This window comes from Tupaia chinensis, unplaced genomic scaffold (genome assembly GCF_000334495.1).
Source record: "Tupaia chinensis unplaced genomic scaffold, TupChi_1.0 Scaffold000192_1, whole genome shotgun sequence".
NCBI classification, from domain to species: Eukaryota; Metazoa; Chordata; class Mammalia; order Scandentia; family Tupaiidae; genus Tupaia; species Tupaia belangeri.
In genome coordinates, this window is record NW_006159667.1 from 201,550 (window position 1) to 217,528 (window position 15,979).

Here is a 15,979-nt window from a genome sequence, read left to right on the forward strand (position 1 = left end):
CTAAAGGCAGGTAACTTGTCCATCCATCTTGCTTTCTCTAATATACTCAGCATGAAGCATAGTTTTTTGCATTTAGCAAGAACTTGATAAATACTTATTGAATTGTCCCAATAAATATTCTCAACTCATCTACAGGTTGGCCAGAGCTCCTGCCCATCCTCAATACACAAAGACACCATGTCTTCCAATTTGCTTTCATTAGGTGGGAAGAGCCAAACCAATCAGGACTCTCAGTGATAGGCGGGCACCTTCTTCCCTACTAGAAGCCATGTCTTCATTAGCAGCCAAAGTCTGTATGGGCCAGGGTGGACCTTTATAACTTTTATACTAACACAGGGAATATGGAGATGAAAACTCAATTTCTTGTTTGAGGTAAGTGGGACAACACAAAGATATCTCCCAGTTGACACCATCATTCTTAGGATTCCTTTCAGCAGCCCTCTCCCTATTCCTCCTACCCCTTTGAAAAAGAAAACAGGTTCTCCCCAAGGCCCTTTCCCCTAGACTTGCTCACTTTGCTTTGCTTGGCTGATTTGGGGCTTCACTGAGTCAAGAGTAACTTTTTCTCACTTACTCTCCCAAGAAGGGAGTTCCTTCTTCAGCCTGGAGCCTTTCTATAGCACACCCTACAATTATTAGGGACTCACTTGGAGGTTTATTGGTGGAAGTACAGAAATGCTTTGTTGAAACACCATCTTGCCTCTCCATGGTCACTCGGTAAAACAGCATTACAGGAGGCTGCAGCACGTGCACAAGAGCAGGGAAGATCACCCCATTCTGGTCAGGTGTCAGGGTCCCAGAAAGTTCTGCCCTAGGGAACTGGCAGCTGGAACCTGCAGGAAGTTCTTATCGAAGTCCTCTTGTTCCCAGAGGCTGTGACTCAAGGCGGCTCTCATGGGTATATTCACATTGGTTGGAGACGCCACCAGGGAGGGTGTCTTGTCGCTGCTGGAGGCGCCTATTTCAATGGCAGGGTCGTTTCTGTTGGAGCCCAGGAATTTCAGTGCCATGGAAAGCAACAGAAGAAAAAGAAAACATTTTTAAATTCTAATTTAAAAACCATTTTCTATTTATCTTTTACAACATAAGTACCTGGACCACAGATGAAAATAAGGAAATGAAGGCAGGGACAATACAGCATATATGGTATAATGTATCTAAGAGCGATTAAAAAGAGGAAGCTGGGCCAGGTGGTGTGGTGGTTAAGGTGGCTAGATCCCACATAGCCAAGTGCATGGTTTAAATCCCAGACCTGGGGGCTTGAAAAACATGCCAGGAGCATGCATGTGTGCAAAAAGAAAAAGAGAGAAAGGGAAAGCTGAGGAAGAAGGAGGCTGAGCTCAGGCCTACCCCACTGAAGAGGATCACATGACCCTGCACACCTTAAGCATCACTTTGATATGCTGAGAACCTAAGGTACCAGGACTCACAGGCAACATCTGAACCCACTGAGGACTGTCTGATGCCCACACTATTGTACCAGGTTGCAGTATCAACCTAACTGCAAAGAAAATCTTAAAGCAGTTATTTAAAACAATAAAAACTTCTTTTTAAAGTTTTTGCTGTAGGGTTTGCACACTCACCAGAGCAGGTGATTTCTCACTTTCTGTCTCTCTGTCTTTCTCTGTGTCTCCGGTGAGCGCACATGCCCTATAGCAAAAATCTCTCTAGGAAAAGAAAAGGAAAAAAAAAAAGTACTAGCATCTCACCCCAGGGATTCTTGTAACCTGGGAATGGAGATAGTCAGTAGCTAACTCCTGTGCTGGCTATATTAGCTCGCACTTTTTAAAATTAATTTACTCATCCTTTTACTGAGCACTCAGCCCATGAACACACTGGGGTTTGCCTGGGGAATGACTATTCAGATCAAAGAGCCACAGACCCTGTTTCCAAGGACAAGCGTACCATAAAGTTGAGAGGGGAAAGTCATGCCTGTGATTATCTAGAATCAAAAGAAGAAACCGAGATAGGCCGTAAGAGGGTGCCACTGACCCCACGCGCTGGAGACAGAGGGCTGGAGCTGAGTGCAGGGACCACCTACCTGTCTGCTGTGAGCTGGGACCTTCGTGTGAGTTCTGAGAAGCTGCCACTGGTCTGCTCGGCTGCCAACAGCATGAGGGTTTCGCTGGACTGGAGGGATGACGGAAGGCTGATTTTAGGCTGTAGGGAGACAAGATGGCCAGGGTTGCTCACTGCGAGTTCTTGGGCAGAACCGTGAAGGAACTCGTGGGATTGCCCCTGAGTTTCACAGCCTAGCCTGGGGACATTTAAAGCTAGCCTAGCCTAGCCTTAGTTTCTTAAGCATCAAGTCCCAGGGTCATCAGGCCAGAAACCAGGTTCCTGGCAGGATCGCACCCTCTCTCCAGTGGGCTGTTCAGAGCATAGATTCGTAAGAGTCAGAGCAGCTAGACTGTAAAACAGCGGCCTCCTGAAGTCGGTGATCAGGTACCTAATGCACACAACTTACCTGAGAGGAAGGAAGTGTTTAGATTCAGAAATCTGAAGGATTGGGTAACCCATTCTATCAAGCTTTCTCTCTTGGGCTCCTACACCAGGTGGGTCTTGGAAAGGCCTATGTGTGTCAGAAGACACCCTAAATAAACCGAAGCAGAGGAACAACTATTCCTTGAGGAAATAGCTATAAAACATGTGATTAAAGGGTTAAAAACCTTATCTTTAAGTTAGAAAAACACAAGACTATCAATAGAAAAATGGCCAGAAAACACAATTGACAATGCCCCTCCCCCCAAAAAAATACATGTGTAAATATAAGGGTACTTTGAAAGGTTCATGGCAAAATGAATTTAAAGTACAAGTTTATTTTGGTGCAAAATAAAAATTTAATCTATGTATACTTTTTTTTGAGAGTTTTTTGCTATAGAGCATGTGCGCTCGCCAGAAAGATAGAGACAGAGAGACAGAAAGCGAGAAATCACTCCCCAGGGAGCATGGCCATGCTGCAATCCCTTCTCCTCCATTCTCCTCTTGGGATCTTTGGCACACACGCACATGTGCCCGGTGTGAATTAAAGCCACAGGGTCCAGGACTCGAACCGCAGTTGACTACATGGGAGTCCAGCAACATAGCATTATGCTAACTGCTGGTCCCTATGTACACATTTTTTTAATAATATAGATTTTCCATGAATTTCTTTGGAAACTTCTCATATATAACAATGTTCAAATCCATTAAATATCAAAGAGATGCCATATTTTTATTTATCATATGAGAAAATTTATTAAAATGGGCCAGCCTGTGGAAAGATGAGGTGGCTAGATTCCACACGGCCAACTGCATGGTTGAGTCCCAGATCCAGTGGTTTAAAAATCATACTGGGTTTGAGTCAACAGGTGGCGTGGTGGTTGAGGCACTGGACTCCCGCATGGCTGGCTGTAGTTCAAGTCCCAGACTATTCCCAATATCCCAAAAAGAGAAATGGATGAGAAGGAATTACAGTGTGGCCATCCCCCATGGTGGGGGCAGGGTGCTATCTCACTGTCCCCATCTCTCACTCATGCCCTCTGGCAAATTAAAAAAAGAAGAAAAAATGCCTATGATATAATTTTAAGTGAAAAAAGCAAAATAGGGACCAGTAGGTGGCATAATGGTTACATCACTAGACTCCCATGTAGTCAGCCGGTTTGAGTCTTAGACCCAGCAGCTTAAAATCCACATCAGGCACGTGTGCATGCCTTCCCAAAATCATGAGAGGAGAATGGAGGAAAAGGGGTTGTGGTATGGCCATCCCCCCTGGGGAGTGATTTCTTGTTTTCTGTCTGAGCATGCCCTGTAAAAAAATAAAAAAACCTCTCAAAAACAAAAACAAAAAAAAAGAAGAAAAAATATATTTATATTTATATATGTACACATACTTATAAATGGGGGGGCTTCAAAAAGTTCATGGAAAATATGTATCATAAAACAACTACACATGGATTTCAAGCTTTTTGGCAGCAAAATAAATTCTTACTTTAAGTCCATTTATGCATAAAGGTTTTGAAGCCCCTTTGTGTGCATATGCATGCATGTGTGTGTATGTATGTGTGTATTATATGTGTGTGTATGTATGTGTGTATTATATGTGTGTGTGTGTGTACATACTTCTGCATTGGTCTTGGAGGGAAAGCCCCACTTACTGTGGTTTCGGTGGAGCTGCAGGGCATCTTAGGTACCAGACAGTGAGTGAACTGGATTCTCGGGTCTTTGGTGGTGATGGACAGACCTTTCTGCAGGATTTTCACCAGGCGGATCCAGAACTGAAACACGGCCTCTGGGTGCTTTTCGTGGAGCCTCAGGTAGTAGATCTTCTCAGTCACTGTCCTCACCCTCAGGATGCGTTGGGGCTGATCATAGATTTGTAGTTCCACATACTTTAGGGGGAGAATCCTAGGTGCAATCAGGAAATTCCCAGGGTGGAGCCCGTGAAGTCCATGATGTTAGCCCACCGTGCCAGTGCCTACCTAGTGCCTGGCTCACCTCCGCTAGCCGGGGGATGCCGAGGGCGAAAAGCTCATGTTCTGAGAGTGAAAGTGATCATACAAGACTGACTCCTCTCTGATTTCTAGGGGTTTGGTTATTACCGAGTCTGCCTGCATTGATAACAGTGGCTGATATTGATCCGCAATATTTCATTCCATGACAATTGTTTGTTTCTTTTTTCCATTTTTAAAATTTTTATTTATTTATTTATTTTAGTTTTGCTATAAGGCACATGAGCTCACCAGAGAGAAACAGAGAGGTAAAGTGAGAAATCACCCCCCAGGGGGGATGGTCATCCCACAATTCTCCTTCCTTCTCCTCTCAGAATTGTGGGCACATATGCACATATACCCAGTGTGTTTTTCAAATTGCAGGTTCAGGACTCGAACTGCGCAGCTGGCCATATGGGATGGAGCACCTTAGCCACTGTGTCATCTGCTGGCCCCACAACAACCTTCTGATGAAGGAAAGTTAAGTATGATTAATTCCACTTTACAGATTTTTTTGTTCACTTTACAGATTTTACAAGTGAGATTCGGGGAACATAAATGATCTGCCCAAGTTTGGCTCTTATTCAGCAAAAAGGAACTAGGGTTTCCTGACTGGTTCCAGGTCTCCTCCCTCTCGCCTGGTGAATTGTGTTAAAAGAGTGAGGAGACAGATGGACGTCTCCTAAACAGCAAGGACTTTTTCAGTCTCTATGACACCTCATAGTCCTAGCTGACTTTCACATTCCCACCTTTTCTCTGGAAACCCCATATCTACATTAACAAAACAAAAGTAAAGAAAACGAAGCCAAGACCCTCAAAAATTAAGCTAGAGACAAGAACCACACACTGGTTCTCCATCTCTAGCACCAAGCACAGGGCTTGGTACATATAGATAACTAAGTAAATATTCATTAAAGAATGCATGAATTCTACATAGTTTATGTACCAGTGAACACGATCCTTTCTTTAGATCTAAAATCCAGCTGCAAGACACTGCATATACCTGTCAATCATGCCACCCGTCAGACCCTTGGCTTTCTTTACCTTCTGAGGGTGATGAGCGGGGCATCAGCAGGTGTGCTCCAGGTGGAAAACTGACCTTGAGGCCAGGTGACATTGGCCATCAGGAGGACATTGGGAAGTGGCAAGGAGGGTACCGAGGAGGTCACTCCAAGGATCACGGTGGTAGAGCCTTCGTAGACATCCATCCAGTTCCCCAGTTTAGTGACCTAGAAATCAGCCCCAGGTACACAGGTCAGGAAGGAGCAGAGACAGAGCGGGAGGATACAGGTGCTAGAGAGAGGCACTTCATCCTGGCAACAGGTGTGTGGCACGCTGGGCTGGGCCTTGACCTGATATCAACCCTTTTTTGTTGTAAAGTCTCCAAAGAGACTTTACTCTCAACAACAGGAATTCTGTACTGTACTGCTTTCTGTCCCCTGCATTATTGAACTAAAAAAAGCTGCACTGGTGAGAAAAAGCTGAATGGCACTGAACTTTTTTTCTTTTCCTTCTTTATTTCATGAGAGAGAGAGAGAAGTAGTACCCCTAACAGGGTCTTTCACACCATGATCTGCCCCCAGCTTCAGCTGGCCCTGGATCTTGGGCACACACATACCCAGTGTAGTCAAGGAAGTCACTGGGTGTGAACTTAGAACCTTCGGATGTGGATCAGCCTCTCAGAACACTGCGTTATTGCTGTGCCACTGTCTGGCCCCCCCATTGAAATTGTTATTCCATTTCACTTGGGCAGAAGAAGCCAACCATGGTTTCTAATGGCCAGGAGGGAATATTGTGTAAAGAAAGCCCAGAAAGGGAGTAGAGTGAGGAAAGAGCTGTCGAGTTAGAAGACTTCAGACAGCCCCGGTTGAAGCGGTTTAGGGAGCTTCCTTCAGGATGATGAAGGGCCCACCTTGTTGCTAGGTCTTAGGTATAATAAAGATCTGGTCTCTTGAAGCACCTGGGGGCTGTGGCAAGAAAGGGAGATTGGACACATAGCCCTGGGGCACGGTGACCCAACTCAAACTGCCCCACTTCATTGTCCAGGACTGTGGCCACTATGGAGTCACAGGGGCCAGGGTAAGAAACACGTGAGGAAGGGGACCAGCAGTTGGTATAATGGCTATGTCCCTGGACTCCCATGTAGTTGACCATGGTTCAAGTCCTGGACCCAGTGGCTTAAACTCACACTGGGTGTGTGTGCGTGTGTGTTCAAGATCCTGAGAGGAGAATGGAGGAGAAGGGATTGCAGTGTGGCCATCCTCCCTGGGGAGTGATTTCTTACTTTCTGTCTGTCTCTCTCTGTCTTTCTGGCAAATGCACGTGCCCCCTATAGCAAAAACCTCTAAAAAAAAAAAAAAGAAGAAGAAGAAGAAGAATAGCACTAGTATCAGACCAAAGAGAACTTACCACGAGAACAGATCTACTACCAGAACATCACACCCAAATCAAAGTGACTAGAGATTGGAATCTAGATTTTGGATTGAGTCTGGATTTTACACGTTACTGATCCTCCACTGGGAATGTATTAGGAATATGCTAGTCCCCGGGGTTGCAAGTTGATTGTCAACTATACAACCCCTTGGAGCAACACAGGGACCATGGAGTGCCAGGAGCATCTTTGAGGTCTAAGCATGTGAACCAACTGTCTTGAGGTGGCAGGAGGCTCAGGAGTGTGTAGGGGTTTTGACACTACAGAGTGGAAGGTTACAGTGGCATTGCTTACAGCACGGAGATCTTGCACTGGCCAGTAATCTCCTCCAGGCTTTTCTGATTGGCAATAGTGGAGTGTTCCAGGGAGATTGACATCCAACCAGAATTCCAACTTCTTTGAAGAGTTCAATGTGTCCTTGGATGCCCCATCATGTGTCTCGTTGTACTGAGTATTGCCTCTGCCTCACTAGGGTGACACCAGGTCTCAGGTCAGTGATAATCAGGGCATGGTTCTTTGCCATCCTCCGCCCAGACTGTTGGGAATTCCACCCATAGGTTCGGAGGGTTGGTATATTCCTGCTCAGAAGTAGAGAGGTGGCACTCTTCTTGGTACCATTACTACCATTATCAGGACTCTGCCACGTCCCAGAGTAAAATTGGCTGATCCACCCAGAGTGAAAGTGATCCATGGCCATCAGTTCAATTTCCTGTCAAGTATCAGCTCCTTCTTGCCTCCAACATATCCTCCAGAAGCACCAAAGCTCTTTGTGGATGTTCCATCAGAACTTCCACATCCTTGGGGTCCAGATGAAAGTAATCTACCACACATCGGTCTGTAGAGCCTAGGGCCCCGATGTGGGGAGCTTCATCCAGATACTGGTATGCTTTGCACTTCTTCTTGAGGGGAATCACTTCAGGAGGGTGAACAATAGACCCCTCCATGCTATATATTCCTTCCACATGGATTATTGATGTGTTTGAAGACCCTAGTGGTTGCTCCTGACCATCTGGTTCCTAGACCTAGCGACACATGGTTCAGTTCCTGATATGATCCAGCAGAATTTGAACAACCAGTTATAGTCTCCATGATGTCCACCTTGGCCCCAGGCATGCTACACATTGGGCCATTCCAGTTGTGTTGTGTCCAACGAGAGAAAAAAGTTTACAAACACACGTCTAGAACTGGCAGAAAGGCCTGGTGGCCTGGGAGCTGGGGTCATTGGTTGGCTCCCTACCTTTATTTCAACTATGGGTTCTCAGGGACCTAGGAGTAAGGCGGACAATTTGTCTGAATCTGTGTTTAACACATCCGGAAGGGCAGAGCCCAGTCTGCAGATTTTACAAAAGCATCAACTTTTACGTGTTAACAGAATTACACATATTTATATTGATCAGAATTTTCAGGGTTTTTTTTTTTAGCATATATCAAAAGCTTAAGAACCTGTACAAACGCCAGCTTGTTTACATATTCCCAAATACACAGACCAACTCAATATCTTTCATTCCTATAACATCTAAAGACCAGCAATCAAAGCATGTTAACTTAATCATGAAGCCTCTCAGAAAGACTCAGGAAGAACCAGGTGGCACTGCTTTCCATGGGTCCATGCTTAACACTGGGTTTACATCATTTTATTCAGATTTTAACAATTTACTTTTGATCTCAGACAGTGGCCAGGAAGTAACAATTTTGGTATAGGTTACCTAGCACGCAATTTCTGTCAAGCATTTTCTTGTGTTTGGTTTGGCTTAGTAGTTCAGAAAGCCAATCAGTTTCTCTACAGAAAATGGAAATTTGTCAGTCAGAAAAAACAATCGGTTTCTCCATGCCCAGTTAGGTGATCAGATCATCAGTTAGAAAACCAATCAGTTTCTTCATAGAAAGTGGAAATTTTTACCCGGTTAAATAATCAGATTATCAGAAACTTTCACTTGTAAGAGCACATCCTTTTAACATGTTAGGATTATAAGAGCCAAATTTCTGGGTTTCCTTTGATATCATATTCTCCAGAGAACCCATTCTTGAAGCTTTTCATCATAACCAGAATGAGAAGGGTTCTCACTGGAGCCAATTCTCTTCCCTGAGGCAGAAGGGACAAGCCTTGAGCCCACAGATTGGGACAGAAATAAATCAGCTGTGGGACCAGCAGTTAGCATAATGGTTATGTTGCTGGACTCCCATGTAGTTGACCGTGGTTCGAGTCCTGGACCTGGTGGCTTAAACTCACACCGGGTGTGTGTGCGTGCGTTCCCAAGATCCCGAGAGGAGAATGGAGGAGAAGGGATTGAGGCGTGGCCATCCCCCCGGGGGGTGATTTTTTGCTTTCTGTCTGTCTCTTTCTGTCTGGCTGGCGAGCACATGCACCCTATAGCAAACACCTCTCCAAAAAGAAAAAAAAAAAACCTACCTTTATTTCAACTATGGGTTCTCAGGGACCTAGGAGTAAGGCGGACAATTTGTCTGAATCTGTGTTTAACACATCCGGAAGGGCAGAGCCCAGTCTGCAGATTTTACAAAAGCATCAACTTTTACGTGTTAACAGAATTACACATATTTATATTGATCAGAATTTTCAGGGTTTTTTTTTTTAGCATATATCAAAAGCTTAAGAACCTGTACAAACGCCAGCTTGTTTACATATTCCCAAATACACAGACCAACTCAATATCTTTCATTCCTATAACATCTAAAGACCAGCAATCAAAGCATGTTAACTTAATCATGAAGCCTCTCAGAAAGACTCAGGAAGAACCAGGTGGCACTGCTTTCCATGGGTCCATGCTTAACACTGGGTTTACATCATTTTATTCAGATTTTAACAATTTACTTTTGATCTCAGACAGTGGCCAGGAAGTAACAATTTTGGTATAGGTTACCTAGCACGCAATTTCTGTCAAGCATTTTCTTGTGTTTGGTTTGGCTTAGTAGTTCAGAAAGCCAATCAGTTTCTCTACAGAAAATGGAAATTTGTCAGTCAGAAAAAACAATCGGTTTCTCCATGCCCAGTTAGGTGATCAGATCATCAGTTAGAAAACCAATCAGTTTCTTCATAGAAAGTGGAAATTTTTACCCGGTTAAATAATCAGATTATCAGAAACTTTCACTTGTAAGAGCACATCCTTTTAACATGTTAGGATTATAAGAGCCAAATTTCTGGGTTTCCTTTGATATCATATTCTCCAGAGAACCCATTCTTGAAGCTTTTCATCATAACCAGAATGAGAAGGGTTCTCACTGGAGCCAATTCTCTTCCCTGAGGCAGAAGGGACAAGCCTTGAGCCCACAGATTGGGACAGAAATAAATCAGCTGTGGGACCAGCAGTTAGCATAATGGTTATGTTGCTGGACTCCCATGTAGTTGACCGTGGTTCGAGTCCTGGACCTGGTGGCTTAAACTCACACCGGGTGTGTGTGCGTGCGTTCCCAAGATCCCGAGAGGAGAATGGAGGAGAAGGGATTGAGGCGTGGCCATCCCCCCGGGGGGTGATTTTTTGCTTTCTGTCTGTCTCTTTCTGTCTGGCTGGCGAGCACATGCACCCTATAGCAAACACCTCTCCAAAAAGAAAAAAAAAAAAGAAAGAAAGAAATCAGCTGAGAGTTTGGGGGGTACAGGGTCTTTTTGGACATGTGGAGAAATCTCCCTCCCAGCATATTCCTCCCTGCAACAGAGACACAAGACAAACACAGAATGTGCATCCCCTCGGAGAGGTGACCAATCAGATGTCTGCCTGGCCACATCTCTTGCAGGAACTATAGGCGTCTCTCTGCTTTTGGACAGTCTGTACTAGCCCCCTCCCAGACTCAGTGCACAGGGAGGGACCAGATCTCCCAGGGTCAGGCATTGCCCTGGTGAGGATGCACTCAGATGCTGTAGTCTGAAGATCGTGGGGGTCACAGAAACTGACACACACATTCACCCAGTACAGTGCCCTCCCCACTTTGGTAAAGTCCCCACCTGGTGGCTCCAACAGGAGACCACAGCGACCTAAACTGGCAGCCCCAGCAGGGGACCACACAGCCACCCAAGCTGGTGGCTCTGGCAGGGAACCGTGCAGCGACCCAAGCAAGCGGCCCCAGCAGGCGACCAGCACAGTGAGCTGAACCCAAAACTGGTGGCTCCAACAGAAGACCATAGGAGGCAATCAGGGCTCCCCTTCCACTCAGATGGGGTGGGCCTGACTGGGTTCCTAAGTCCCTGGACTTTACTGTGTCTCAAGGCTTTGGCCTGTGCCTAGACCTGATGTTTTCAGGCTGTGAGTTGGCCCATTTCTCTATCAAGTCCAGTGGGGGCTGGTCACCTACAGGGCATGCATGAATGAGGGCTGGAGAAAACAATTCTGGCGCCCCTTAGCCCCTGCAGGCTCTTCCCACTGAACTGGTGGCTCAAGGGGTCAGCACGGTTGATTTCCCAGTGAGGGAACCAGAAAAGTTGCAGAAACAGACTGCCGAGAAACCAAGCATCACTGAGAGAGTAGGAAAACTTGGGTTTATGATGCTGGTGGTCCCAGAGGAGCTCATGCTCCAAGGTCTGGCCACAGACTTAGCAACTGGCTACTTAGTAGTTCAGGGGTTATGTAGCCGTAAAACAGTCGCAAAACGGCTGCAACCCAGCTTGTAACCGTTCCCATAGGCACTTCACAAAGGTGAAACAGAAACTTCCTGCTAAGTAGCTTTTAGCAAATATCCATATCAGAAAGGGAAGGACAGTGGCCAGCACCTGCTGTTGTGGTTGAGGTGCTGGACACTCCCGTATGGACGACCATAGATCAAGTCCTGGACCTGGTGGCTAGCTTTCTCACTTTCTCCCTCTCTGTTTCTCTCTGTGGTCAAATAAAATAATAATAATAATAATAGAATTTTAAAAAGAAAATTAAAAAAAAGGCAAGGATGGCTAGTCCCGAGTGACACAAAGGTACCTGAATAAAGTTGCTTTCAAATACCACTGAGTCGGAGAACAAGTTGAATTCTGGAGAATGAATCAGTTGACAAAGAAGGCCATCTTCCACCCCTAGTTCCACTCCAGGGCCTGGTTCCCTGACCTCAGGTGGGAGGCCCCGAAATTTACTCATTGGTTCTTGGGAAGCATGGGCTGGAGAACATCTCTGGGGCACCACGCAGACCCAGCCCAACTCCAAGGTGTTTGTGTGCCCACTGCTCCCCCACCTCCACAGCTCTGACACCCCCACCCGACTTACAGGCTATTCACCAGGGCTGGGAGGGCCTGTCAGCTCACAATGGCAGGAATGACATCAAGGAATGTGACAGGTAACAACCGCAAAGGAAAAAAGAAGACAAGGCTGGTGGGTGTGCAGGGCTCTTTTCTCCCTCTTTCTATGAGCTAGAAACCAGCAGCAAAGTGGCCTAACTATTTTTCAGACGTTCGGTCTTTCTCCACATAGGAAAGGAGCCTTTCCAGGGTTACGCCGGGACAGCAGTGAGCTGGCCAGAACAGCACAGAAGGTGCTAGCGTTTGTGTCCTCCCAAATTCAAGTGTCAAGATTTGGTTATGAAGGTATTGAGAGGAAATTTAATACCCCATGGAGTCAAATGATGTCTAAAGGTGGGGACTTTGGGAACAGATTAGGATTAAGGTCATCTGGATGACACCATTGTCATTGAGCTCTGTGGTTTTTTTTTTTTTTTTCTTTTTTAAATTTGCCAGAGGGTAGGTACACTTACCAGAGAAAGAGAGAGACAGACAGAGAACTCGGGAGAGGGAGAAAGCAGCCCACAATGGGGCATGGTCACGCCCCAATTCCTTTTCTCCATTTCCCCATCTTGTCAGGATTGGAGGCATACATGCACATGCGGCTGGTGGGTTTTTCACATTGTCAGGACCAGGACTGAAACTGCATGGTTGGCCATGTGGGAGCTAGCTTCCTTAACCACCAGGCCACAGAGATGGCCCATGTTCTGGTGTGTTTTATTTTGTTTTTGTACTTTATGATTTGCTATAGGGTATATACACCTGCTCACCAGAGATGGAGAACAAACGCACACCTCAGTAGGGGATGGCCACACCACAATCCCTTCTCCATTTCTCCATCTTTTCAGGACTTGGGGCATGCGCAGGTGCCCAGGTTGTTTTTCAAGCTGCCAGGTCTGGAACTCGAACAGTGCTGTCAGCCATGTGGAATCCAGCCTCCTTACACACCACGCCACCAGATGGCCCTCTGTGGGTGTAAGACAGAAACAGAGAGACTCAGACACAGCTGCTCTGCCAGCTTGTGCCCTCCTGATGGGATTAGGACTCTGCAAGAAACGCACAGACAAGGCCCTTGGAACTTGGGCTCCCCTAAACTGTGACCAGAAGAAATCTTTCTTCTTCTTTTTTTTTTTTTTTTTTTTGCTACAGGGCATATGCACTCACCAGAGAGATGGAGACAGATTGTGGTGTGATGAATCCCCCTGGGGTTGATTTCTCACTTTCAGTCTCTCTGTGTCTCCAGGAAGCGCATTGGCCCTATAGCAAAGATAAACAAACAAATAAACAAACAAAGGCTGTTAACAAAACAAAGAGGCTTATCTGTTTGGAAACAGTTGGCAAAGAGGAAGCAGAGGTGCAATGGTACTCTGGAGCCCCTTAGGAGCCTCTTTTGAAAATTTTAGGAATTTTGCCCGTCAGTAATTAAAGAGTCATTAAAAATTAAATTATATAGGGCCCGTCGGGTGGTGTGGCGGTTAAGGTGGCTGGATCCCACATAACTGACTGCACAGTTTGAGTCCTGAACCTGGCAGTCTGAAAAACACACCAGGCCCATGTATGTGCATGCCTAAAATCCGGCCAGAATGGAGAAGGGATTTCAGTGTGGCCATCCTCCCTAGGGGGTTCTTTCTCTCTCTCTGTCTCTCTAGTGAGCACACGTCCCAACCCTGGTGGCTTGAAAAACACACCAGGTACGTGTGCATGTGTACCCCAAATCCTGATGGGATACAGAAATAAAGGAAAAGATAGTGGTGTGATCATTGCCCCATTAAGAAGTGCTTTCTTGGGACCAGCAGTTAGTGTAATGGCTATGTCACTGGACTCCCACGTAGTTGACTGCAGTTCGCGTCCCGGACCCGGTGGCTTAAAACTCACGCTGGGTGCGTGTGCGTGCGTGCCCAAGATCCTGAGGGGAGAACGGAGAAGGGATTGCAGCGTAGCCATCCCCCCAGGGGGATGATTTCTCGCTTTCTGTTTCTCTGTCTCTCTCTGTCTGGCAAGCGCACACGCCCTATAGTGAAAACCTCTCTAAAAAAAAAGAAAGAAAGAAGTGCTTTCTTTTCCTGTCTCTGTCTGTGTCTCTGGTGAGCACATGTGCTCAATTAAAAAACAAAGGCTGGGACCATTAGGTGGTAGAGTGGTTAAGGTGTTGGATTCCCAAATAGTTGACTGCAGTTCAAGTCCTAGACCTGGTAGCTTGAAAATCATGCCAGGCGCAAAATCCCAGGAGGAGAGTGGAGAAGTGATTTTAGCCGTCCCCTGGGGGGGGGGGTTGATTTCTTACCACCACACCCCTCTGGGAAAGCCCATTAGCCTTATGGCCTAAACCTAAAAAAAAGAAAAAGAAAAAAACAAAGGCTGGGGCCAGCTGGTGACCTAGTAGTTGTAGTTAAGGTGTTGGACTCCCACATGGTCAACCATGGTTTGAATCCTGGACCTGGTGGCTTGAAAATCACTCTGGGTGTGGGACCCAGCAGTTAGCGTAATGGCTATGTCGCTGGACTCCCACGTAGTCGACCGCGGTTCGCATCCCAGACCCAGTGGCTTAAAACTCATGCCGGGCGCATGTGTGTGCATGCCCAAGATCCCGAGAGGAGAATGGAGGAGAAGGGATTGCGGCGTGACCATCCGCCCTGGGGGGTGATTTCTCGCTTTCTGTCTTTATGTCTCTCTCTGTCTGGTGAGCGCACGCGCCCTATAGTGAAAACCTCTCCAAGAAAAAAAAAAAAAAAAGAAAGAAAATCACTCTGGGTGTGTGTATGCACGTGTGCTCCAAATTCCAAGAGAATGGAGAAGGGATTGTGGTGTGGCCAATCCCCTTCGGGGGTGATTTCTCGCTTTCCCTCTGTCTCTCTTCAGACGCACATACCCTATTGCAAAAAGCTTAAAAAAAAAAAAAAAAAGAAAAAGAAAAGAAAAGGCAGGGCATGGCTGTGTGCATCTGTGGTCCCAGTTACTCACGAGGCTGAGGAAGGAAGAAATGACATAGTGAGAACCTGTCAGAAAACAAACACACTAGGACCAGCAGATGGTGTAATGGTTATGTTGCTGGATTCCCACATAGGTGACCGTGGTTCGAGTCCTGGACCCAGCAGCTTCAAACTCATACTGGGCACTGTGTGTGCATGCCCAAGATCCTGAGAGAAAAGTGGAGGAGAGACTGCAGTGAGGCTACCCCCCATGGAGTGGGGGGTGATTTCTCACTTTCTGTCTCTCTGTCTCTTTGTCAAGTGCACGTGCCCTATAGCAAAAATCTTTCTCTAAAAACAAATACACACACCAAAAAAAAACACACATACACACCAAAGAAAGGAAGAACTGCTTAAGGTGGAAAAAAGCTCATTACTAACATGCTTTGTTACATTGCATTTCAAAGAGTTCTAGAAGAGGAGAAAGCATGATGTAGGGTAGAGCTCCGCACTGGGAAGTGAGCACCAGTGAACTCCGCAACACCAGCTCACTTAGTTTCCTGACTCCTCTACAGTAAGATGAGAACACTGGGCTGACCCGCATTGTCCCACACAGTAGCCACTACCCCCCACAGGACTGATGAGCGCTCCGAATGTGGCTAAAGTGGGTGGAGCATGTGGCCAGCAGAAACCACCCACCTCTGTAGATACAGCCGCACGCCTCATCCCCACTCTTCGGTCAACCACGGACCACACAGTGGATGATAGCAGCCCCATATAATTATAATGGAGCTGAAAAACCCCTATCACCTAGCGCTATAGCCATTGGACTGTTGTGTTTGTGTGATGTAGGTGTAAACAAAACTACTGTGTGCCATTCATATAAAGGTATAGCACAGGGGGGCCGGCAAGTGGCATAGGGGTTAAGGGTGCTGTCCCATATGGCTAACCGCAGTTCAGG

General features: G+C 46.3%; 1 protein-coding gene across 1 annotated transcript; it reads right to left on the reverse strand.

The window, feature by feature from the left end:
- Window positions 1-647: 647 nt before the first annotated feature.
- GARIN1A (golgi associated RAB2 interactor 1A) lies at window positions 648-12,080 on the reverse strand. Its single transcript, XM_006146857.3, has 5 exons — window positions 11,820-12,080; window positions 5,514-5,698; window positions 4,137-4,386; window positions 2,042-2,160; window positions 648-981 (listed from the first exon to the last, which is right to left on the reverse strand). The coding sequence occupies exons 1-5, from the start codon at window positions 11,970-11,972 to the stop codon at window positions 789-791; spliced, it is 900 nt and encodes a 299-aa protein (XP_006146919.1). The 5' UTR covers window positions 11,973-12,080; the 3' UTR covers window positions 648-788.
- Window positions 12,081-15,979: the final 3,899 nt, after the last annotated feature.

What these genes read in the sequence shown, in the direction of transcription:
- GARIN1A (XM_006146857.3), bottom strand. Translation starts at nt 11,972, where the DNA reads ATGAGTAAATTTCGGGGCCTCCCACCTGAGGTCAGGGAACCAGGCCCT. An exon ending in TTGAAAGCAACTTTATTCAG is followed by an intron (nt 5,699 to 11,819) that starts GTACCTTTGTGT and finishes GCTGATTTCTAG; the next exon opens with GTCACTAAACTGGGGAACTG. An exon ending in TCCCAGCTCACAGCAGACAG is followed by an intron (nt 982 to 2,041) that starts GTAGGTGGTCCC and finishes GGGCTCCAACAG; the next exon opens with AAACGACCCTGCCATTGAAA.